This window comes from Manis javanica, chromosome X (genome assembly GCF_040802235.1).
Source record: "Manis javanica isolate MJ-LG chromosome X, MJ_LKY, whole genome shotgun sequence".
NCBI classification, from domain to species: domain Eukaryota; kingdom Metazoa; phylum Chordata; class Mammalia; order Pholidota; family Manidae; genus Manis; species Manis javanica.
In genome coordinates, this window is record NC_133174.1 from 15,024,920 (window position 1) to 15,052,780 (window position 27,861).

Genomic DNA, 27,861 nt, shown 5'->3' on the forward strand with positions numbered 1-27,861 from the left:
ACCATTTGTAGTATACCATGATTATTCTTTTTAAAGAAGCAAGCCAAATAATACCAATCCATTTAAGAAAAAATTTGCTATAGAAGACTTGGTGAAGGCAGCTATCTGCCTCATGCACCTCTGTGTCTCCAGTACCTGGCAAATAAATATTTATTTAAAAAATGAAAGGGTTCGTTTTCCCCTTAAAATTTTACCAAAAAAAAAGTTACAGGATTTTAAATTTAGGTGCTGTAACTTGCTCTGATGCTGATGAAGACCTAAAAGAGAACTAAACAGAAAATACTGATTTTTCAAAATTGATGAAATCCAGGTATGTCATAATTAGTATAAATACTAGAATCAGTCCTTTAAACTTTAAGTCTGCTGCTCTCAATTTCTTCTGCTATTAATCCTTGGGGGTGGGGGAAACAGTGGTGACAGCACTAGTCACCTCCATGAAACAGGTTACAAACTGGCCAATTGGGGAGGAGAGAGGAAAGGGAATTACTGTGAAGAGGACCAGAGGCTCAGAGGAGAGGGATAGTTTTTTGAGCTAGAAAAGGTTTCCATTACTGTCCACTCTGCTTCCCACCCTCCCCAGATAAACTTACACATGCACTTCTGAGTATTAGAACACTTTTGTACCTTAAAAATTCCAGTTTTAATCTGACATCAAATTTGGAAACCTGAGCCATCAAGGAGTATAGAATATAATGCTAGGCTATTGGACTATGCAGTGCTACAGTGGGAGTTATGAAAGTGCACCTAAGGGGGAAAAGTCAAAAGGTTCAATAAGTACCTTTATTTCTTCTGGTTCTGTAATACTTTCTTGTGTATCTTGTTCCTATTTAAATGCTATCCCCAAAGTTTTTAATGCCTTTTGAAATGTCTACCCTAGCACTATTCAGCAATTATTAATACCATAACTATTAATTTCCTTTTTAATTTCTCACCGTTTTCCACAGCCCTTCCCACCCCATAGGTTTCCTGTTTCTTCACATTTAAACTACATAAATGTCCTCCTGCCTTGTCTGCCCACAAGGATTCTGGACTGTCTTTAAGAATTGAAATGTATCTTGCCCTGGTCTCTTTTATTCACCTTTGCAGCCCCTCCTTCAAACCAAATCATCTGGATAAACCCTGTTCCTTAGGACATTGAAAAATTATTAGCAAGAAAAAAGAGCCATATAAAGCTTAATAGGCAGGCAATAATATAATCACTATTGTAAGTTCGGCAAAGTTCTTTTATAACGTATTGTCAGATTTGTTCCTCACAATAATCAGGCGAAGGAGGCAGACCAAATGTAATTATCTCAATTGTGTAAATGAGTGAATGGAATTTCAGAGAGGTAAAGTAACATGGCCAGGACTTAGATCCAGGTCCTTTGGCATTGATTGCCATTTTCATGCTCATTGCTCCTCAAGTTTGTCTTCACCTTAGAATCAAGAAAATATCTTTTTAAAAACATTGATATCTAGGCCTCATCCAAGACCCACCTAGAATTAGAGACTCTGCGGTGGGCCTTGGCATCAGTATTTTTAAAATTATACTTCAGTTGATTCTAATATGGAGCCAAAATTTATCACCACTGTGCTGTACTCATACTTTACTGACTTAGTATGAGATGAGTATGATGTGGGAAGAACATGTCTGTCCTCAAGAACAGTTTTTGCCGAAGAGTAGTCCATGGACCATGATTCACCTGGGGGAGCTTCTTTAACAATGCAGATTTCCCAAACTTCACCACTAGCTGAATGATTGAGAAATGTGAATCAGGAGGTTCAACTATTTATAGATGATACCAACTCAGAGTCCATACATTTATAAAGGAGGCTAGTTAAAGTTTTGAATTTACAACTGTAGCTATCAGTTCATAGTCCATCTGTGCCATAAATGCATATCCAAAAGGGTTAGACTTGTTCTTTGAGACATCCAATATAAGTTATTAATGAAAATAGTTATTGTGCATTTGTGATAAGGGGGAAACCAGTGCTCAAAACTAATGTGGTGTCAACAGGCATGTGCAGAAACTAGAGTTAGTAAAATAAGAAGGAATAATAATAACATTTATTGCATTTATGAATCATATTATGCCTTACATGGATTATATCATCAGATCATTACAAAAATCTATGACATTGATTTTCACACTTACATAAGATGAAAGCAGAAAACCAAAAAAAAAGAAAATAGAGCTACAAGCTATAATCACTGATTTTCTAAGGCATTTTGTCTTTTCTAACAAAATAGATTTTAATAACCCAATCCCCTTGGATTGGGTCAGAATGACCACCAACATCAAATAGGTAATTCAAATGAAATTAGGCCCTAACACAAATGAAATAATGGATTGAAATTGTAATTGACAGTAGCAGGTTGAAGAATTGGTCGGAATTAAGTAATTAGGACAAGTGCACATGAATCAGACTTATAAAATGAAGCAAAAATTATCTATAAATATAAGATAGGAAAGGCTAAATTTGCTTGAAGGTAGCAGAATGTAATCTGAGGTTGATTGTGCATTACAATGCATTAGAAGTGACATAGCACCTCTGAAAAATAATACTTATATCTCCTGAAATGAAAAGGTACAGCCTATAAAATTCATGGAATACTTACTGCATTAAACTCTGCGTTGGTTAGGTCTTCATTTGCACAAGTGTTCTACTTTTTCCCTTTATATTTGGTGGAGGATTGTATCAGTCAAGGTGTTGCTCTGGAAGGAGAGCGTTCCCTGCCCAGGGCATGTTCCTTATGAATTTGATGAGAGCAAATAAAGACGAGGGCAAGAAGTTGAGGGTTTAAAGAGGGTTTATTTTCATGGCAGTGGGTCTCAGTCTTTCCTTGCTCCCACTCTCTCGGCGGCTCTCCAAGCTCCCTACTTCCACGCTCAGGTTTAATTCTCTGGGAGCACTGGGACTTCCCTGCTCTCTCCCTACTCTCCCTGGTCACTCACTATTTCCCTGCCCCTCTCACTGGGAGAAACTCTGTGGGCAAATCTCTGGTGACTGGTGGCACCTGACCAATTATGTAACCAGAACTGAAGGGAGAAGAGAATAGTTGTTTCCTCTTCATCCCTCCCCTGGGCCAGTACTCCTGTGACTGACCAGCTGCTCTGTCCCCAGTAAACATCCCAGAGATATGCAAATAGGCTCTTATGTATATAGACAATGGGTGCTAGTAAGGCCAGGCAGGAATCCTGGTCAGAAACTCCCATTTGCTTCACACTAGGTAAACTGAATTATGCCACAGTTACAAAAAACTTGAAAATATTAATGGCCTTTAATAACACTCCTGTCCAGCGCTTGTGCTCCGTGTGCATAGGTGGTGATAGCTCTGTTCCACATCCTCTTTACTTCAAAGCCCGGAGTAGCCTTTTGTTGAACACTGCTGGTCATCATGGTAGAAAACATAAAAAGAATGATGAACTATGTACTGGTTCTTAAAGTTGCTACACAGAAATGAGATACAGCACTTCTGCTCCCATTTCACTGGACAAAGTAACTCACATATCTTTGGCTGACTTCAGTGGCTCAAGGAAGTTTTTTTTCCCTTTAAACAAGGAAGTGTATATTTATAGTACAAATTTGCCAGAGCAATGAATCTATATAACATTATACTACAATTTTTAAGGACAGCAGTGTTGTTTATTTGAATATAAGGAAAGAGACAATAAAATTACATGGGAAAATTTAAATGTCAAGAAAAACAGGTTTATAGTGTTTGGGTTTGAAGAATTTCTTATCTCAACGGTGTGTATGCATATGTATATGTGTGTCTTGGTATTTTAGGGGTAATCTACTAGAATATGGGTGGTAGGTTTGGTGGGAGGGGGAGGACCTCTTGAATTTTTTCAAAACCTAAAAGCCTGCCTTATAATCACTTAGTGTTACTACTAGGAAACCCTAAATGGATAATGATTCTGTATAATATCTCTTTTGAAGGTATACCAAATTAAGCCTAAATTTAAGCTAATACTATTATTTGGACAATTTAGCATTCATTAGGATTTAAATATTGTATCATCATCAGTGACCCAAAAATTTTATTGAGTACCTGGGTATAAATGATACTTTTCCAAATGTTACACACACTTACTGAAAATAAATGGTTCCATTTTGTCTAAGAAAATGCAATCTAAATACAGAAAAAGGACAAAGACAATATTTTTGGACTAAGAAAAATTTTAAACTAATACTTAGAATTTGTTTCAAATATGCCATAACTTCCATTTATTTTCTGGCAGCCAAGTGGATGATCTTGAATTGAAGAATTACTGTTTAATTTATATTTTCATTTATAATGGGGTGTGGTATTTATCTTTCCTTGAATTCTTTAGTTGAATTTGCCACCAAATTAAGCCTAATTTTAAGCTAATACTATTATTTGGACAATTTAGCATTCATTAGGATTTAAATATTGTATCATCATCAGTGACCCAAAAATTTTATTGAGTACCTGGGTATAAATGATACTTTTCCAAATGTTACACACACTTACTGAAAATAAATGGTTCCATTTTGTCTAAGAAAATGCAATCTAAATACAGAAAAAGGACAAAGACAATATTTTTGGACTAAGAAAAATTTTAAACTAATACTTAGAATTTGTTTCAAATATGCCATAACTTCCATTTATTTTCTGGCAGCCAAGTGGATGATCTTGAATTGAAGAATTACTGTTTAATTTATATTTTCATTTATAATGGGGTGTGGTATTTATCTTTCCTTGAATTCTTTAGTTGAATTTGCCACAAGGGAAAAATTGTCTTCCATCACTTAGACCCTATAGATATCCTTCCCTGTGATATATTAGATGGTCATTATAATAAACAAGTAGAACATTTGGAAGCTAGAGAAGCTTTTTATTACAAAGAAATGTTACGTTCACTGTTTGAATATAAAATGCTTCACATCTTTTACATAATATGAACCTTCATGCAGAGAAAGACCCAATTATTTTTGTTGAAATTATCTGATGAAATCATGCAGATTAAAGTTTAAAACAAAACTCACATTGAAAATGATTTTAAAACTGTGAAACTCAGTCTATTTTTGTACAAAATAGGAGTGTGAAGAAACTAAATGTACTGTACCAGTTTGACAATTAAATTTTTTTAGGAAATATGGCTTTAAAAGTTTCATTTTATACATAATCTATAAAAGTAATATAAAATATTTATTATGGAATGTGAAAATAGAGAATCAATAGGATAAAATAATCATAACTGATAACTTCAGGTTGTATTAATAGAGTATACAGAGCACCTTGGGAAATTAAACAGTACAGTTGTACATAGGGTTCCTTTGAAAAGACTCACAATCTGTTATGAGAGACTAGACAATTGATAGAAATGTAAAATATATATAGTTAGTATCTGATAGGCTATTCAAAACCCTTCAGGTCTTGACTTAAGGCATGAAGAATAAGCAAATTTAGTTTATAATGGGGATTAGGTCACTGCTTCTTCAGATTGTCAAAATAAAGATATTAAAGGTACAGAGATCACAGTCTCTAATGAGTTTTCTGGTCATTGGTACCTTGACTTACCATTTTTACTTTTTATCCCTTTTGACACTCCAGTCTTGTAAAGACTCAATGATTTTTGGATTTGTTAGAGAGCCACTGGGACAATGAATAAAACTGTTAGCCTCACTTCTGCCTGTACCCCCAAGTCTCTATATGCCAAAAGATTAGTTTCCACACCCATTCAACTGTTGGGACATTATTCTTTCAATGTCAAGTGAAAGACTAGAGTGATTAGAGTCAAATGGGGCTTCCTTTTAGATGACCTCTTGGAGGAGAATTTGAGAAAAATTTTAAAGAGGAAACATGATGCAGTGTGCGGAAGAATATGACTGTGTTCACTGGCAGAAAGACTAGATGGTCACTAAAATTATGCCCACCCATTCTCCTTCCATTCTTTGCTTATTGCTCTTTTTATGTTACAACCTGTAACCTTATTTAACCTAATGAAAATCTATCTAATATTTTTAAAAATTGGTCATTAAAAATGTGAATAGATACCATCCTTTATGAACTTTCCTCTTCTCATTCCTAAAACAATGACAGGAACACCGACAAGTTTGTGGTCACTAAACCAATCAAAATGGTAAAGGGGTTGCCAAGGAGGGACTTATTGGGTGATTATGCCTCTGCCTGTCTTGTTTGCCAAGGACAATTAGAGTTTAACAATGCAATTTTGATGACATGTTCAGAAAGAATGCCAGTACCTTTCTGTACAATGTGGACATTCTCCTTTCCGCTGAGATCGCTCAGTCAGCTTTTGGTCTTTGAAGAGTCTAAATTTAGTTTGGACTTCTATCTTCTATCCACTGCAAATCATTTATCCTTGGCACTGCTTTCTGTATACCCACAAAGTGGTGTGATGGATACTTTGAGTTCCTTTTCGAACAGAGAGAATTGGTTTCATTGTACTGTGCTGCTACTGTAGATGTTATAAGAAACTGGAATCTGCTCTTTGCTGAAGGAAAAAATGTGAAGCATCTGGTTAATAATTATAACTCAATAATAATAATAACTCAATCCCTTTATGTTTTCTTCCCAGATATTGTTTTTACTGTTATTTGTTTGGAATTAAATGGCTTCCCATTTTGTAACTGTTGTGTGCACTATAGTATACTTCTCTAATCCTGCACTGCTGTCTAACATGGTAACCACTAGATGCATGTAGCAATTGAAATGTAACTTTAAATTAAGCAAAACTACAAATTGAGTTCGTCATTTGTAATAACCACATTTTAAGTGCTCAGTAGCCACATGTGTCTAATGACTATTGATTTTAAACAGCACAGACACAGAACATATAACTATCATCACTGTTAGTTATATTAAATGTTTCTCTAACATCACTTTCTCCATTTATTTCTGGCCATGCACCTAATTTTTCCTTCATCTGGCTTCTAAACATTAGCATTGTCTTAGCTTCTGTCAAATTCAGCTATCTTCTCACAATTCATATCCTTTTTTAATGAATTTCTTGTTTTCTTGTACCTTTATCACTTCAGTGTAAATATATCACAGATCTGACTATTTTAGATCCAGTTCAGCTTTTTTAGCTGTTTGCTGAACAGCTTTGTATAATATCCTGTCTTTCAGCCAGTTTGAATTTCACATGTCCAAAATATCATTATTTTCTTCCCCCTAAATTCTCTTCTCCTACCATCATGACTGTGATATTCATCCATTTGCTCAGGCTTGAACCCCTGGAATAATATTTAGCTTTCCACTCCCCATTATTCTCTGTATTTAATGAATCGGTAGTCCAGTTGTCTCATTCCTGGCTACATGTATGTCATGCATGTCTCCTCATTTTCTCTTCTACCATCATAACTTCAGTTCAAGCCTTGACTACCTGCTACATTTTCTGTTGACAGAGTATTGTGACTGATCTGCCTGCCTCTAGTTTTTCTCCCTTCCAAATCCACAACTTTTTCCAATCATTTTCATTAAAATTACTTTCAGTCACTTATTTCCCACTCTCAGACATCAGTATCAGAGTAAGGGTGCCCACTCCTTCATCTTCCCTAGGGATGAAATGTCTGCTTGGTATGTCTAAGAAGATGCACAGCTTTGTAGTTTCATTATTTGAGACATGAAACTAAAGTTACTCTTACAACAAAAGGAAAGCAATCATGAGAAAAGGAGCAAACAATGGCTATGGGAGTTGTTAGCTTGACTACAGAGTTTGAGCTCCTCTCCACTGCCCCAGCAACAGACAACATTCAGCATTCACATTGCTGTTTAACACCAACCAGGGCACTATGTGAGCTACCCTGACTTCAGCCTCTCCCAAAGGAAAGTCACAAGAAATTGTCAACTGACCGAGTTAAGTTCTTGCTACCCTGATGGAATGGGGCTTGTAAATAGACTATTGTTTAAATCAAAAATTTTCTCCAACCTAGCACTGGTAGCTCTCTGCAATATGATCCCATGTTACTTCATAAGCTTTCTTTCCCACTGCATTCACCCTGTATATCTCATGCTCTAGCCAAATTGGTCTGCTTACTCCTGATTGTGACTTGCTTTAGGGTGTTCACACAATCTGAAATGGTCTTTCCTCATCAAACTCAATTCCAGATTTGAAAGCTATTTTAGGCCAGCTAAACTATCATCTCCTCCAGAAGGTTACTCAATGGTTAACAAATCTGAACTTATCTCCTCCTTTATGGGATCTTTTGTTAGCAGTTATCTTGTCTACCTTGTACTATTATCCCTCCACTACTATTTTCTCCCCCGTTAAGTAATGAAATAATAATGACGAAGGACCAACTTTATCTTTGATTACCCTATAGTATGTGGCAGTGAATTGCATTTAAAAGATGCCAAAAGGTAAAAAACTTTTTTGTGAGTAGAATTGTGACTTGAGTAAATAAACAAGTGCATATGTGAATGAGAGTATAACAGTAACTCATTACATGAATTAATCACTCAAGCATGTGAAGACATTTTGATAGCCTAATAATAGAATATGTGAAGTATTCTGTATGAAATACCATTATCAAAGGTTTGCATACATGGATCATTTATTACTTAAGAGCAAAACAATACTTTTTATATTATTTGTACAACTATGCTATAATATATATACTGAAAAGAGATGAAAATTTATAACAATTACATTAAATATAATTATAACATTAGAAACATACACTGTTTCTCTTCATACAATATTAATAAACTTATATGCTGTTCTTATGACTATTTATAATGCACAGTTGATGACAAATGTTATTTTTACTGAGCATTATGACCTCCAAGTGCCTAAAACTTGTTGACAAAGTATGGAGCATCAGTGGTAACACAGGATATAAATTTTTCTATGTATTCTGTAAAAACATCATTGCATCATTGTTTCACAGACAAGATAACTTATTATGATCTTGTGTGGGTGTATAGCTCATCTGTGGGAGATTGTTTCTGTGCATACTCAAGTGATCAAAATTGATGAAACACTCCCCATTTTTGTGAATGTTGTCTAATTAGGAACTTGGTACATTTAAGTATGCATTGCATGGTTTCTAGAAGCATTATATGGAAAAGGATAAAAAAGAAATACAGGTGTTATATTGCATGCATACTAAAAGCATGAGCTACTGAAGAGACTAACAGTAAATAGTGGCATAGCTCAAAATCCAATTTTAAACATCTAAATTGAATCCTAGCCTAAAATAACTAGAAGGTCAGAGGTGTGTCTTTCCATATCATGAATAGGTTCAGAAAACATAGATTTCTCCATATTTGGTGCTATTTTCTTTTTTAAACTTGGAATATGATCTTTTGGGAGAAAGATCTTTTGGCCTTAAATGTTAATAAAACCCACACTTGAGAAACAAATATTTTTAAGTCACATTTTGATGGAAAAAAATAACTTAATAATAAAATCAATCCCCTAAAGTACCTAGGGCCATTTAAATATTTAGCATGATAAAATGAACTCCATAAAATTATAGCTTAACTAAACAGAACATAGTCTCAGTTACTATTTTTCTCCTGAATATAAAGTAGCAGGTTAAAAGGCAGGTTTTGTGATGTCTGTTGTTTTGCTTCTGTTGTGTTGTGTTTGGCACTTTTTGAAAGCCTTTGGCTTTCAATAATGAATAGGCTGATCTGGCTGAAAGAACGTGGAGATACATACAAGTACAAGCAGTTATTCAAAGTCACAAGCCAATAAAGCAAGAAATAAGTTTACCAGGAGGAAAAAAAGAAAAACCAATCAGTAAAAACACATAGCTCTGAGATGAGAACTGTTTAATGTGAGCCAGAAGATATTTTTAAATCAGTTTACTGTTTTATGGATTCTATATATTTGATAATTTTTTGTTTGATATAGTTTGGCATTCTTCTATCCCACAATATCCTAAAATATCCTAAAATAGATTGCATCTCAACATACCAGCATTATCAAAATCATCTGGGGGGCCCCCACTCCAGATCTACTGAAGCTCTGTGTCTATGGTTGAACCTAGGAATCTGCATTTTAATCCATTTTCCAAGTGATTCTTAAATACATATAGAACTAAAATCTGAAAATTACTGCCACAGCTTAATTATGTTTGAGTGTAGTTTTATTGCTCTTACAGTAATGCCTTTATTTACTTAGCCTAAAGACCTACTTTTTCTAAGACCCAATTTAAAGTTACCTTTCCTGATTTTTTCTTAAGGCAGAGTTGTTTTCCTCCTTTGCTTCCCCACTCCTATGATCTGGCCTTTATTATAGTAATTGTGGGTATCCCAAACGTGTTAGTGCAGATTTAAGCTTTAATACCTTCACATGTATAAATATGCTACAAATATCGTGTGACAATTATCTTAATTTCTTTTACAGTTTACTTCTGCTTGTTTCAAATAGTAAGACTTTAATTTTAATATTTGTATATGACAGTTGCTTAGATAGTAGAAAACCTTGGCCACTTCAGTCATCTGATGTATCTCCCTTAAACTTTGTCTTGAGGGGTCATGTCAGAATTGTCAATATGCATCAGTACTTCATTCTTTGAATAATTTTAAGATGAGGATTACAAACATAATCCTTTTAGTCACTGAAGAACATCAGCTGATGAAAGTTTTTACAAAGTGTGAAATTTGACTTGAGCAATGTATAGCACAACACAGTTGTTGTGATGAATTTCCATAAGAAATATTTTAATATTTAAAAATTTTAGATAATTGACCTTTCACATGTTATTTTTGTGGCATTTAACTTCTAAAGTTATTGAAATCTAAAATTTCATGGAGACTTTGAAATTTTACATATTTTAACAAATAAGTTATATATATATCTCCTTAAACTGCACTTCTTCAAGTCAGGACTGTCTTTTATTCATCTTTGTATCCTTAGCACAGTTAATTAATACTTGCTGAATCAAGGAAGAAATACTTCCACACTCATTCTGTGAGGCCAGCATCACTCTAATACCAAAGCTTGACAAAGACAATACAAAAAAGAAAAATACACATCAGTGTTGCTGATGGACATAGATGCAAAACTCCTCAACAAAATATTAGCAAACCATAATAAAAAAAACATCAAAATGATCATCCATCATGACCAAGTTAGACTTGTTCCAAGGATGCAAGAATGGTACAGTATTAATACATCATTCAATGTGATATACCACATTAATAAAAGGAAGGATTAAAACCATATGATCATCTCAATAAATGCTGTAAAAGCATTTGACAAAGTTCAGTATCCATTCAGGATAAAAACTCAACAAAATAGGTTAAGAGGGAACATACCTCAATATATAACAAAGAACATATACAACAAACCCACAGCAACCATCATACTGAATGTTGAAAAGCTGAAAGCTTTTCCTCTAAAATCAGGAACGAGACAAGGAAGTCACTTTTACTCAACATAGTACTGGAAGTGCTAGCCACAGCAGTCAACAAAAAAAGAGATAAAAGGTATCTAAATTAATAAGGAAGAAGTAAAACTGTCACTATTTGCAGATGACATGGTACTATATATATAGAAAACCATAAAGACTCCACCAAAAAACTATTAGAACTAATAACTGGATTCAGCGAAGTTTCATTTCTATATGCTAACAACAAACTAGCAGAGAAATCAAGAAAACAATTCCATTTACAATTGTATCAAAAAGAATAAAATACCTAGGAGTAAATCTAACCAAGGAGGTGAAAGACCTGTACTCTGAAAACTATAAGGCACTGATGAAAGAAAATAAAAACACAAATCAAGGAAAATCTATCCCATGCTCTATTGTCAAAATGGCCATTCTACCCAAAGTGAATTATAGATTCAGTGCAATCCCTATCAAAATACCAATGACGTTTTTCAGTTACCTAGAGCAAATAATCCTAAAATTTCTATGGAACCACAAAAGAACCCAAATAGCCAAAGCAATCTTCAGAAAGAAGAACAGAGCTGGGGTTATCACACTCCTTGACTTCAAGCTACACTACAAAGCTACAGTAATCAAAACAGCATGGTACTGGCATATGAACAGACACATAGATCGCTGTAACAAAATAGAGCACAGAAATTAACCCATACATACATGGTCAATTAATACATGATAAAGGAACCATGAATATACAATGCAGAAAAGACAGTCTCTTCATTAAATGGTCTTGGGAAAACTGGACAGCTACATACAAGAGAATGAAACTGGATTGCTGTCTAACCCCATACACAAAAGTAAACTAAAAATGGCTTAAAGACCTAAATATAAGACATGAAACCATAAAACTCTTAGAAGAAAATATAGGCAAAAATCTCTTGAACATAAGCATGAGTAATTTTTTTCTGGACACGTCTCTGTGAGCAAGGGAAACTAAAGCAAAAGTCAAGTTGTACTGCATCAAATTCAAAAGCTCTGTACAGCAAAGGACACTGTCAACAAAACAAAAAGGCTACTTACGGTAGGGGAGAATATATTCATAAAGGATATATTAGATAAGGGGTTAACATCCAAAATACATAAAGAGCTCATACAACTCATCATCAAAAAAAATAACCCAATTAAAAAATGGGCAGAAGACCTGATAGATGTTTGTTCAAAGAAGGCATAAAGATAGCCAACAGGAACATGAAAAGATGTTCCACATCACTAATCATTAGGGAAATGCAAATAAACACCACAATGAGGTATCACCTCACACCAGTCAGAATGACCCCTATCCAAAAGATAAGATATAACAAGTGTTGGCGAGGATGTGAAGAAATGGGAACCCTCCTACACTGTTGGTGGGAATGTAAATTGGTGCAGCCACTATGAAAAGCAGTATAGTGGTTCATCAAAATACTAAAAGTAAAAATACTATGTAATCCTGTAACTCCACTTCTGGGAATTTACCTGAACAAAAGAAAATCTCTGACTTGAAAAGATATATGCACTCCTATGTTTATTTTTGCATTTTTTACAGTAGCCAAGACATGGAAGCAGCCAAAGATATCTATCAATAGATGAATGGATAAAGAAAATGTGGTACATATACACAATGGAATATTATTCAGCCATACAAAAAGAAAAAATCCTGCCATTTGCAACAACATGGATAGACCTAGAGGGTATTATGTTAAGTAAAGCCAGGTGGAGAAAAACCAGTACCATATACTTTCACTTAAATGTGGAATCTAAAAACAAATGAACAGAACAGCAATAGACTCATAGACACTGAGAAGTGACTGGTGGTTACCATGGAAGAGGAGTTGGGGTGTGTGGGTGAAATAGTTGAAGGGGATAAAGAGGCACAAAATCTCAAACATAACAGAAATTAATCACAGGAATGAAATTATAGCATAGAGAATGTAGTCAACAATTCTGTAACATCTACATTAACAGATAGTAATTATACTAGTTGGGGAGAGCATTTAATAATGTATGTAACTGTCAAATCACTATGTTGTATACCTGAAAGCAATGTAATATTTTATATCAACTACCTCAATGAAAAATTTTTAAATCTTGCTGACTCAAGAAGAAAAGTAATATATTATGCATTGTCCAATTAGTTTATTATTCAGTATTACTTTTTCAATATTATTCAATATTATTTTCACTATTACTAAATATATCCAAATGTATTTGGATGTATCTAGTATATTAAAATTCAGCATCAAACATATTAGTATATTTAATGACATCTACTCTTCACATCCATTGCAGTTATCTTTATAGATGCTCAAATTGCTTCATCTTTGTTCAGTGAGAATCTCTCATGTTGGCTTCTGAGTCCTACTGACACAATCCTCATAGTCTTTCATAGCTTCTTTCTATGTTGTGTCACAATATAATTTCAGTTTATCTTCTACCTTTCCTATACAAGATCTGGGATCAACCATATTCCGAAAAGGCCTGGAAAACAGTATTTGAAGAACATTAACTGCAAGGAGTTTGTTTATTGCTAGGTTTGTCATTGTTTCTATGCCTTTTCAGTGGGTGGTACTAAGAAAAATATACATACATATATACATAATACATCAAGAGATTCTAGGGTTTCTTCTTAACTTCTTCTATATGTATTTACTTTTTTCCCCATACTGAAATCACTTATCAATGACACCAAGAATGATAGAGTGATGGTATCACATAATTGTTCAATTGCTTTGTCCTATAAAACACATGCAACAGCATCAACAAAACAATAATAAACAACGATATACTACTACCGACAAACAATATGATTACTGAAAATAGTATAAGATTTTGTTTAATAGTTCTTTTTGTTATATTACACCAGGGATGTGCACATAAAGTATTATATTTTAGAGACACTTGAAATAGTTACTCTTTGTGATTACTATATCACTAGCAGAATATACATTTAGATCATGCTTGTTTCCTTGAGGAGATCCTTTGAAGTTTGAACATTTAAGCATGTTCTCTACTTCTGGGATGGTAGGTAAATAATGAATCTTGCATCCATTACATCTGGAGCAAGCTTAGAGGCAGCATGGGGGAATTGGGCAACTTCCCAGCTTTCCCAAATCGTCTCTTCCCAGTATAATTGTGTTTATAGTTAATTCTATAAAATTGGACTCTTCCAAATTCAGATATAAGTACAAATATGCTTTCCAAATATAAATGTTTATTTATACCTTGGCTCCTCTGTACACATAATTCATATTTAATGATTAAGAATTGACTTTCTGTAAGTATATAGACATAGATATGACTGTATTTGTCAAAAAAAAAAAAAACTCCTTTGGCACAGAAGCTCTTCAGAATGGCAAGACCTGATCCTTAAGTACTTCTATTATTAGTTTATAAAACGAATCAGTCCTAAGATTAACCTTAAAAATTTTGCCCCTGATAAGAATGTGTACTTCTGACAAGGTATTGTGGTTAAATGGCATTTAAAATTTTGTTGAACAGGATTTCTTTTTGTTAAATTTAAATGCAGAGAGAGAAGTGAAATGCACTGTCATTCCTTGATATGTATAGTACTGTGGAACATGGATTTTTTTCAAAACTGGACAGCCAAGTAATAATTAGTTAACTTTATATCTTGAAGTAATTAACTTTAAATTCTTAAATAATAATGAAGAACAGCAATAATTTATAGTTAAAATGTGTTTATCATTTACTGTATACCAGATACTTTGCTAAGCCATTTATCTCATTTTCTCACTTAATTCTCACAGCACCCTTACTCGGTTACTACTAATATCATGCCCATTTTATAAATTCCTTGAGGAAACTGAGCCATAGAAACAAAGTTTCAAAACAAAGATCACTTTTCTATTTTACTGCCTATTTTAAGTGTAGTAACTGCAGGTAAAAAGACAATGGTGATTTTAAAAATTTTTTTGTAACTTCAGGGGCTCAAATTTAGGCAAAAACTATAAATATGGCATTTATTAGCAGCATGTATCAATTGTAAATGCTTAATACAAGGTATATTTAGCAGCTTACAGTAGCTGAAAATATAAAAGTGTTTTTGATATTTTTATATGACTTGAAGTAAATATTAGTGTTTTTCTTAATATTCCAAACTATAATAAATTAGTATGTGGAATGTTGGAAATATTTCAAAAATATCCATGTACCACATTAGATAGAAAATGTTTCCAATATTTGTTTTGCATCTATATAACCTATATTGTCTTTTAGTATGTGTGCTTAAAATTAGTAAAATTAGAAAATACAATTAAGCAAAAATAAGAATATCCTTGTAACTGACTGTCAGAACTGGCCACTATGAATATTTGGGTATAAGCATTCTAGATTTTTTCCCCATTCTTATTGCTGTTTTTCCTTGAATTTCAAGACTTTTCAAATTGTAGTACAATTTCTAAGAAAATATTTTAAAATGAATGTTTGATTTTTTTTAACAAATGTGTATGCTTTTTTTCAGGATTGTACTGTATATGAAACAGAAAATAAAATTCTTCATGTGGTAAGTATACTTGGATTGATTTTCATCTTAATTAGAAAATATTTCTTTGTTTAACTAGTAATTAAATAAAAAATTGCAGCATATAAAAAGGGAAGCCCTGTATGTTTCATAAGTACAAAAGAATCAAACCATAAATTGTATTATAACAATTCTATTGTATCTTAGAAAAATGTGATATAGTATTTTAAGATCATATCATGTAACAAGGCTGGAATATAACAAAATAAAGAATCTAGGGAAAAGAGAATTTGAAATCAGCATTTTTCACTGTTCATCGGTGGCAAAAAAGAGATCAGAGAAAAAATATTTGGTTATGTAACTGGTAATTCTCCTCTATCATCATTTGGATGAAATACTTAATAAAATAATCAAACTGCCTTTGCTCTGATTCTATACTCATCAAACAATCTTCTGAATTTTTAATTTAGTAACATTTGTTTAGTTTATTTAAATTAAAATTTTCATTTGATTTAATTTAGTAAAATTTGTCTTTAATTTGGTAGTATTTGTTGAATGAGTTAATGACTTCGTAGATATTTTATTACTAGGAATGGAGTATGAGTATGTTATACTTTGTAGAAAGGCATCTCCTTTCTTATTTGTTAATGAACAAACAAGAATTTACAATTTTCTTTGTAAACCTATTTCTTGGTTGATGCTGATCTGCCCTAATAACTTCTTCACCTCCATTAGAAATAAGTTACAGCATAAATAACATTGAAAGAGTTTAGAAACGAATGCAGTATTATCTACTTTGGCAAGTAGCATTCTAGCTAGTGAGAATTTAAAGACCCTGTTTGATGATGATCTAGATTGTGAATGGCATTAGCCAATCAATTCAGCTCAGGAAGCACTTGTATTTTCATGTTATCATTTCACTTCCCTTCCTGGTCTTTCTTTGCAAAAAATGGCCCAGCCTTCACTAGAAGGTTATAGATTTGCATGTTAGTTTTATTACAGTAAATTTTATTTTTAAGAGTAATAAAATAGTGTACTATACCACTTGGAATATGATGCTGGAATACTTTCCTTAAACCAAAACTTTGAAAAAGGTATCTTTCCAGATTTCCTGTAGTATAGAAGAAAGCACTATGAGTCTAAAGAACTCTGTCTGAATCCTAATTCTATCCCTCTATCTCAGTGACCTTTCAAGTGATTTAACTATTTTTGAGATTTTTTTAAAAGGTAAATTTTAAGTTAAAAAAGTTTATTGAGATATAATTGACCTGTAGCATTACATCCATCTTAGGTCTTCAGTATAATGATCCAATATTTATAGAAACTTTGTTCTTAGTATGTAAAATGAGGATATTGTACCTTCCTAGTCCAATTATCTATAAATCTGATGACCTTCTTTCCATGTTATTTCCCATTTCTTTTTTATATGCACCAGAAAATAAAATACTGAGGTTTTATGTAGCATGTTTAGAATGAAATTGTGAGCTACTTTGAATGTTCTCCTTGTTTCTATAATACTTGAATATGTTTACTTATACAACTGAGTAGAGATTACATTTGGTTGAGATAATGAACAGTAACTGTCTCAGTCCAGACACAATCCTTGTATCTTAATTTTGACTGGAGGGTAGGGGAGGCAGTTGTCAAGAGGAAGGAGAACTTGCCAGTTATGAAAACCTGCTATATCCTAGGAATTCCACAGTCAATGTAAGCTTGAAAGTATTGTTCAACACCTGGGCAAACTGAGATAGCTCAGCAAAGTTGTGAGGTGTGTCTTTTCCCGAAATAGGTCTCTATGTAAGGATGGGTAAAGAAAAAGGATGGGAAAGGGAAGAGGAAGTATCATCTTGTATATTAGAAGAAAATCCTCCCCCATGAAGTTTATTAAGAACATTAATGTTCTCAATAAGAGTCAAAAGAACATTGTTTGTATTAAAATAGAATACCATACTATAAAAAAGGTAACACCACTATAAACAGTGCAAAATGAACTAAGAAACAGTCTGTAAAAGTAAGAACATGGAAATAGAAATTAAACCATGCTGGAATAAATAAAAAGTAGATTGGATATTGTAGACAATTGACACAATAAGGCACAGAATAAACTTTAATGATACTCAGATGTTTAGTAAACTAATAAAAAGACAAAAAATGAGAGAACAAAATGGCTATACAGGATAGATTATAGTTAACCCACCTTCAACAAATTGTTAGTTTTTGAGGAAGAAAACAATAGGAAACAAAGATGTAATAGAATGATTTAGGAATAAAAATTAGGAAATTTGGATTACTTAACAGTCAGAAAATGGAAAGGTTACACTTTCAAGATATTTTCTGGTAACATTTTACAATTTCTATGGCAATAAGCAACTTTACATTCATTCAACCAGTGGGAAGAAAAAGATGAGTGGTTTTGACTTCAAAGAAATAAAAATTAGGTTATATTCAGATGTCTGCTCTGAAACCATAGCTACCAGAAGATAATGGAACAAAATCCAAAAATTTTTTAAGAAAAGTAATAACCAAAAATGGTAGTATCTAAATTATCATTCCTATGTGAAAGCATATGTGAAAACAATATTTTCAGATCAGCAAGGTTTCCAAAGTACCTTTCTGAAAAATATATTTGAATAAGTTTACCAAATAAATGAAGCAAAGTTGAATTCCAGAATGGGAAAGTTGTTGTAGCAAAGGACTAGAGGTGAACAGTGGACCAGATGAGGTGATGTCTTAATTCGTTCACACTCCTGTAACAACAATACCATTGATTGGGTGGCATAAACAACAAACTATTCTCACAGTTCTGGAAGCTGGGCACCAGCAGATTCAGTAGGTAGCGAAGCCCCATTTTCTGGTTGATACAGTCTTCACGTGTTGGAAGGCATGAGTGAGCTCCCTGGGGTCTCTTTTATAAGTATACTAACCCCATTCAAGAGGACTGCACTCTCATGACCTAGTCATCTCCCAAGGGCCCACTTCCTAATACCATCACATTGGGGATTATAATTCAGCATAGGAATTTATGTATTATTTGCAATATGCCTCAGGCACTATTTTAAGTGCTCTGTATAAACTAACCCATTTGGTCCTCCCAATAACCTTATGAGGTAGTTTTTATTTCTGTCATCTCTATTTTAAATATAAGGAAACTGAAGCACAGATAGTTTAGGTGACTTTCCTGAAGTGACACAATTGGAAAGGATTTGAGACAGGATTTTAATGCAGGCAGTCTGGCTCCAGAGTCCATATTTCTATACTGTCTTGGGAATCTAGTTTAAAAAATAAATTGTAAAACACAGTAACATTTTCTAGAGAAAGTTACTATATTTAGCATCATATAATGAAAAATAGGAAATAATAGGGTAAAACTTCAGTAAATTATGGTACATTCACAAGATGAAATGTTTACTCTTCAGAGGTACTATTTGATATTATGTTTGTGAATATATAATTTATGAATAAATTATATTTGTGAATATACCTAAAATATTTATGTGCCAGTGTTAAAGGAAAGATTCTAAATGATAATGTTAAGTAAAAAACACATTAAAAGCATTATAAATACAAAATAAATCATCACTCATGAAAATTGAAAAAGAAAATATCTGTACTAATATTTATTGTGTTTGCCTGGTAAGAACCCTGGTTTTTTGTTTGTTTCAAATATCTTCCCAATTTTCCTCAGTTTGCATTGCTTTTATAATGAAAAATTATAAAAAAATATATTTATTCTATTATATTTGTAATCCCGATGGCTTTTAATGGTTGATTTTATGGTATATGTAGTGAAATAGTCATAAGTGTCTTGGACAATCCTTAGGCTAGATTTCCTGTTCACCTTAGTTATCTTAAAAATGGGAGAGAGTTGTTTATGAATAAAATTAGAAAGTAGTAGACTCTGAAGTCTAAAAAGCCACATAGAAAAGAAGGTTGGCAGGTTGCCTGCAGTGGTGGACAGAGGCACTTTTGAATGTGAAATGTGAGAATGGATAAAGGAGACTGGACAGCTTGGATTTCCTTGGTATTTGCCACTAAATATAATGGAACAGATGGCAGAATGCAACCATAAAGGACAAAAGGAAATGCACATAATCAATGTATATACATCTGAATGATTGTTGACTAATGATAAATAGTAATATATTTTACCTCTATTGATCTGATATTTCCCTCTCAGGCTTTATGCCCGATTTACACATTCCCTGGCATGTTGGCGCCCACCTGTTTTTGCTCAGCACAGATTCTTGTTTTATATGGTGAGTCAGTGACAGAGAATCTGGAGTTCTCCCCAGTTTTGTACCGTATTTTCTCCCCACTCACACTCTTCACTACTCTTTGAATCTGGGGAGAGAAACACACCTGAGAAACCTTTTCAGACCTTGTGCTTTAGCTGACTTACTCTGATTGTCATAGCCCTGCTGCTGTCAGTGGTAAGCCTGGAACACTTGGCAGCTTTGATAAACTCATAGAAATCCCAGGCCAGGAATGATCATAAAAGTTATATTGTTTATATCAGATTGTACTGAACTCAAGTACACCTTTTACATTAACAGATGATATGTTCCTGTATACATTTGCTTCATACTAACATTTTGTCCCCATTATTTTTATAAAGATAATGGGAGGAATAAATATATAAAATACACATTTTACTGTTAAGGAAGTGTTTTAGTTTTGTAGTAATTTACAGTTTACAGCACATTCTCATAAATGCTCTCTCTTCTCTGTCTTCCTCTTTTTCTCCTCTTTTCTTTCCTAGCTTTTTTTTTTTTTTACTTATTCAGGTTTGGTCATGAATTATGCTTACTTTGGCATGTTAACTATTTGTTCTATTTCATAAACATTCTGTGTAAATTTTTCCTTTCTTTAAATGTATGAGTTCTTTACTCTTAAACACCATCTAGGCTAAAATTATTGTACCTTTTCGGCTACCAAAAAATGGCTAAAACTGCACAGAATTAATATTTAGGTCTAAGAGAAGAGCCTAGAGAAAATAAAGAGCTCATTTGAGACTTTGCCTCACTGTCTGTATCATACCGTCTGTGCAAGTATAGCTCTCCTCTCCTAATCCCCAAAATTTTGAGGATGTGAGTACTAGAGTAGCAGCATGCCCCATAATAAAATAAAAGTGATCATATTAATAAATTATCTTTAGAGATTTCTTAAAAACAGTGATACTCCAATTACTTCATAAAAATAATTTTTATCAGCCTTCAGAAGGTTCCTAATGCTGTGAAAATGCATTTTTGTCAATTATAGCTAGACCTTTCTTTTTCTTAGTATTTTTTTATTGAGGTACCATTGATACACAATATTATATTGGTTTCAAACATACAACACAGTGATTCAACAGTTACCCATTTTATTAAATCCTTACCCCCACTAGTGTGGTTACTATCTGTCAATGTAGAAAGATGCTACAGAATCACTCACTGTATTTTCCATGCTGTACTACTATCCCCATGACCACCTTACATTATGACTGATAATTCTTGTGCCCCTTTATCCCCTTCACCTTTCCCACCTACCTACCTCAACCCCTCCCCTATGGTAACTGCTAGTCACTTCTCAGTGTCTATGAGTCTACTATTCTTTTATTCATCTGTTTTGCTTTGTTTTTATATCCAACAAATAAGATCATCTAGTATTTGACCTTCTCCACCTGGCTTATTTCATTGAGCATAATACTCTCTGTATGCATCCATGTTGTCACAAATGGCAGGATTTCTTTTTATGGCTGAATAATATTCCATTGTGTATATGTACCACATATTCTTTATTCATTCGTTTATTGATGGACAGTTAGATTGCTTCCATATTTTGGCTATTGTAAATAATGCAGTGATAAGCATAGGGGTACATGTATCTTTTCAAATCAGGGATTTTGATTTCTTCAGGTAAATTCTTAGAAGTGGAATTACTGGGTCAAATGGTGTTTCTATATTTAGTTTCTTGAGGAACCTCCACACTGCTTTCCACAGTGGCTGTACCAGTTGCCATTCCCACCAAAAGTGTAGGAGGGCTCCCATTTCTCCACATCCTCACCAACACTTGTTATTTCTTGTCTTTTGGATAGTGGCCATTCTAACTGGTTTTAGCTAGACTCTTCTTAAAGCTGTGGTCTTGGGCTTTTGTAAACTCAATTTTTTGCATGGTAGACATTTTGGTCATAACTGTAGCATTTGAGCATATAAATTATGGTCAATTTCACTTAAACATGAAGTCCAATACTGAATTTTGTAGATGGAAAGCATTAAGATGTTTATTTCATAAAGTTGGTGTGACCCTTCTATTTTAGGCCCCTTCATGAAGCATGCTAACACTATTACTGAAGAAGGCATTGATTTCTTGATTGTTGTATTAGATTATCTTCAGATTTTGACACTTTGATGTTAATTCCCTTAAAAACCATTTAACTGGAACTTAACTTCTTCACTGATGTTCCATGCAGGAAAGAAGAAATCCAGGTAGAATAGGATGGAGGTAGAAAATGTTTCTTCCCTGGGACAAAAAGAAAGCATATATATATGTATACACATACATACATATATAGTAAACGGAATATGGCCACACATAGTGAATTAAAATAATCTGGTTTTAGTGGCTATTATTGTGATTTGGATAGACAATATGTATGTCAGTTTATTTATAGGGGTGTTCTTGCTAACATGGCATTTGTTGAACATATGCCTTGTAAAATGCTTTCATATTCAGACTGACTCTGTACAATCCTTCTTCTCAAATCACATTTTTTTTTATTATGGAGTCCAATGAGGCTTAGTAATATATAAGTGTCCCAATTTGTGAGTTAAAAGATTTGAGGTCCTGACCCCATTCTGGCACTTACTGTGAAAAGTTAGCCTCTCTGATTAAGTTGGGGGATTAGAGTATCTGATTTCTAAGGCATAACTGCCATAATTCTTTGGTGACTAATTCACAAAATAATTACAAAACAGAATGACCACATAAAGTGATAAACTGAAGGACTGTCTTCATCTGAGACCATTATTTTTCTGATCAAAGATACTTTCAGTTTTTTCAAAAATTACAGTTATATTCGCTGTTAATGTAAAGATTTCTTCAGCAAGGTAATTGAACCAGTCTGGAGACAGAAATCACACAGCAACTTAAACATAGGAAGTTTAATCTAAATAATGACTAAACTATGATAGAAGAATATACAGATGTAAAGAGACTCTAAGGTATGCCCTAGGACTCAGGAGACAGTTTGTAGGTGGATGTCTTCCCCCAGGCTGAGGGTAAGAACTCAAGGAAGCCATAGGGATGCAGCTCCTCTGGCTTGCCCTAGGTCAGAGCTGGTCCATAGTTACCAGGCAATTAGGAAACAACCTTTTAGGATTGCAGATCAAGTGATGCTGGTAGACAGGCTCACAGAGAGAGTCAAGTACTGCTGTGGGTATGAGGTTGAGAGGGCCACAGGATGGTGATCACTGAACCCAGGCTGAGGCTGCGAGGTCACTGAAGGGCTACATGGTCTTGGAACCACTGGATGTTCCCACATACATGTGTCCAATGATGGATCATGCAGCAGGAGCAAGACAAAGCAAAATGCAACCCAAGGGAACCTGGAAGACAAACCACCTTTCCCCTGTGATGTCCCTCCAGTGCCCTCTACTGACAAAAACTTAACATTGTACTCACTGTAAAGCAGAAATACTTGGGGAGTCCTGTCCATTATCACAGAGCAAGCACTGAAGGGTGAACTTTGAGCTGAGAGCCAATAAATTTATAACTTGTACAGTGCAATTAGCTCTTTTCTCCATAAAACCACACATGGCAATTTTTAAATTCTCAACTGGAATGAAGCCATTGCTCCCAGGTCTCTGCTGTTTGTTCCCTACTTGCCTATAAACTATATGTATGGTGCCTAGATTTTTCAGAAGTTCATCCAATTATATTAAACTGCTTCACTTTTGCTATTGGAGTCTAACGTAAAATGAAATCATCTTCCAACTAATCTGTATCTTAGTGAAGCCACTGATAGGTCCAGTCCCTTGTTAGTCTTGAGCCTAGAAAGTAGTGTGCCTTCTAATGAGTGCTCTCTCATCTGCCTCTGGACCCACTGAAAGCCTGCTAGCTCTGTTTCCTGCCCCTGAGAGAGCAGGCAAATAGAAGGGAGATTTTTCCCGATCCATTTCTGGTTTCCAGCAGTCTATTTCCTTCTCAGAAATCAGAGGAGTGGTGAGCCTCTTGTCCCAACTTTAATTCAGACCAGATGTCTCAGAAAAGTAGGTGGAAGTGCCATGGGTCCACCTCTTGTTGGTAAACATTAGCGACTAATGTTCTTACTGTTTGGTACGAACGTCTTAGATGATTATTATTTTTAAATGTTATTGCTTCTTTTCAATTATAGGGAATGCAAAGGAAGCATGCTTAATGTCAGTGATGTTAAGAACAAAGCCAAATAAACACATTAGCTAAAACACCATCCCAGGTTGTGAAATTGAAGCATAGTAGTTTGCATTTGGATCATGTAGCAGATGCTCACTGATTGCTGAATGAATGAATGGCTTAATGAAGCAGTTGTGGTGGCAGGGATTATGGTTTCTTTTCATTGTGTTAATTGTTTTGTTGTGTTTTTTTCTCCATCATCACTCTGAAACCTAAAGGAATTGCCATTTTCTAGTAGGTCTTGTTGGAAGAAAATTCATATGACCCTTATTGAAACGATAGTAGCTTTCTGAGGCTATTTGAAACTCTTAATCTTTGCTGTATACAAATGAAATTTTTACATTGGGTTAAAACTGAAATTTTGTTCTATTATATAAAGTTTAAAAAATTGTTTCTTCTTCAATTGTCTTTACTTATAATAAGCAAGAAATTCTTCCTGCATTGGAGAATATGTATATAGAATAATATTTTGAATTTTGAAATGTGATGGTTAGGGAACCATCATGATTAGCAGGGCAAAATTGCTAGTTCAACAGATATCTGGCAAGTATTAAGATAAAGAATACAGCTGACCCCTTGAACAACATGGGTTTGAGCTACACAGGTCCACTTAAACATGGATTTTTTTCAGTAATTGGAAATTTTTTTGGAGATTTACAACAATTTGAAAAACCACTTTCTTTTCTCTAGCTTAATTATAATAATACAGTGTATAATACATATAACATACAAAATATGTGTTAATCTACTGTTTATGTTATTGGTAAGGATTCTGGTCAACAGTAGGCTATTAGGCATTAAGTTTGGAAGGGAATCAAAAGTTGTATATGGATTTTCCACTGTGTTGGAGTTGGTGCCTGAACCCCTGTGTTCAGGGGTCATCTGTACTATTTTCTAAATGAGGCTTATATCATTTAGAGTTCCCACTATTTAACATTAGAATAAACATTAATACTTTGTAAAAACAAAGCCACTCTTGTTCACCAAATACAATGAAAATATCCTCCTAAACTGGCACAGAGTTGCATGATTTATAATAATTATGCTAATATACAAACCAAACAATAAAATAAAAACATATTCTGTTCTCTGTACTATTTTAATTGAAATACTATTTGTTTTAAGTAGCTATTTTAATGTTTATACACTATTTATCAAAATAAAACTTCTGTTACTATTTTCCATGTTCTTGATAATAAACCTGAGTTGTTTAAGCTGTACTTAAATTGTAGCCTTCACTTCTCTGTTTCCGTCTTAGTATGTATATCCATCTGTTTGTTCTTTCCTCAGTTTTTCTTGGTTTTATAGTCCTGTCCCTTATATACATGTATATACCCAGAAAGTAGAAATTTCCTTCTGTAAAACCTTTTAAGATTATGAGCCCAAAGTTCTTTCCTATGTCACATGAATTTCTGATTTTTTAATCTGAAGGTATTTCCATTCATTTCCTCTAATACACTAAGGATAACTAGCCAGTATTCCACTTACTTGGGAAAATATAAATAAAAATACTTGAAATAGCTCAATCATGTCTTAGTATAGTCCATGGCTAACGTTAAGACTTCTTTCCTTTAGCTTTTCACTATTGTTTGTACTTAGAATACTTTCTGCATTTTCTTTTTAAAATACAATAGCTAAAACTTCTAATATTAATCAAAAAGTATCTGATAAATTCAGTGATAATGAAAGAATGCTGTTCAGGAATAATGAAAGAATGCTGTTATTATTAGTTAATATATTAATGTAGGGTTGCTGGTTTTCTTATCTCCACAGTGACTTAAACTTGCTTTTACAACTATTTTAAAACATTATTTGTTTTACACTAAGCATGCTATGCTCTAATCTTTTTTCCCTAGAACCTTTAGATTTCGGTAACTCAGCTAGCTGTATACATATATGCAAATATATATAAAATATAGTATGTATATAGAACAGAATATGGAAAGTTTCCATTTCATTCTGAGAATATGCTCTATCACATTAATTCATATTTGAAATTAATATAAACCAAAGAGAAAAACATCACAATACCATTAATTGCAGCCCATAACACTCTTCTGTTTTAAAAGGTTAAGTCACAGCTAGCCCTGCCTGTTTACTGCTATTCAGTCACTAATTCTCTGTTGCTATCTTAAGTAGCTTAAAGAAGAATTCAGAGGGTCAGTTATAATACTTGTTGCCATTTTATGTTCCCCTTTAGCTTTACTAAAGGCATATAGGCTTTAATTTCCAGTTCAAATTTTTCCTTCTGTTTTTAGAACTAAAGATAAATAGAATTAAAATCATTTGTTATAAATATTGCAAAAATAGCAGGAGAATCCCTTTCATACAAGTGATTCCCAAGTCATCATTTAGCTAGAATAGAATTGTCCCTTTGCTGCTAAAATTGCTTAAGTTTTCCCAGAGAACTGTGTCTTTAATTCGCAATCTACTACTACTTATCTCAACTGCATTCTAAATTGCAAGAAAGCTTGCAGGCTCACCTTAATTATACTATGTAGTGTAAGTGTATTATGTAACATCCATTTAATACAAATGCAGATTTTAAATAATACAAAATAAAATTGATCAAAAGCAAGTTGAGATTTAAAGATCAAAATAAGAGATGGTAAGCATGATGATTAAGAATTCAAGTCCTCCTGCCAAGGCAATGACCTTGAACTATTTATTTAGACTGTTTTTCTCAGTTGCTAAGCTAGCTAAAATACCTATTTAAGTACGTTGTTATAAGGATAAATGAGATAATGAATATGAAGTATTTATCACTGTGCCAGACACATGGTAGGTGCTCTATAATATTGATGTTAATTTATAATAATAAAGAATATATTTATCTTGCTATATTATAATTAACTTTCTTTTTCTAGAATAATGATTAGGGTAGCAATAGATTATACTGTGTTTTAAAATAACATAATACCACAGGATTTTACTGAATAGACAAATCCACTTTTTGTAAGAATGTGTTAAATAACTTCCCTGGAACTTTGCCATAGTACTCTTAAGATGGTTTCCTGTAGACACTTGATGTATGATGCAGTAATGAGTGTATAATCAGCATATAAAACCAGGCCATTTTTATACCTGTTCTAATTGGCTTATTTAGTCGAGTGCCAAATGCTGCAAAATCAAGGTTCTAGTACATTATCTCTAAAACGGGCAGCAAGGTTTTAGTGGAGTTTCTTTTCTAAGTCTTTCTACTCTGTTTTTTCAAGATCTTTAATCTATTAAATCCTGAGAGCTCTCCTGCTAAACTCAATGTTTTACTTATCTTTTATATTCCAGCAGACTTAGCACATAACAGGTATTTGGCAAACAAAATTACTCAAGACGAGAAATCTGAAAAAATGATTTACAACTTACTATGGCAGATTTAATTGCTATTTTCTTTTTTGTGAAAACATCTATTGTCTAGTATTTCTGCCTTTCTCCTTCTATCTCACTTCTAAGTGTTCTCAATACCTGAATAGGAGAGTTACCATTGCCCATTACCAGTGTGTTACATGACGTCCTGAATGTTGTAGTGCATACATGTTGAGCCATTTATATATATCCATTACCTTCCTGTGTATGTTGGACTCTTTTGAAATATGCTTCAATTTATAACCATGAAAGAT

General features: G+C 33.5%; 1 protein-coding gene across 5 annotated transcripts in view; it reads left to right on the forward strand.

Annotated features, from left to right (window-relative positions):
- CNKSR2 (connector enhancer of kinase suppressor of Ras 2) overlaps positions 1-27,861 on the forward strand; it is a 250,220-nt gene that overhangs the window by 86,598 nt on the left and 135,761 nt on the right. For all 5 annotated transcript variants that reach the window (XM_017659437.3, XM_017659438.3, XM_017659439.3 and 2 more), the window contains exon 5: positions 15,833-15,874. In XM_017659437.3, the coding sequence (XP_017514926.1) occupies positions 15,833-15,874 (42 nt within the window). The remainder of the gene's footprint in view (positions 1-15,832; positions 15,875-27,861) is intronic.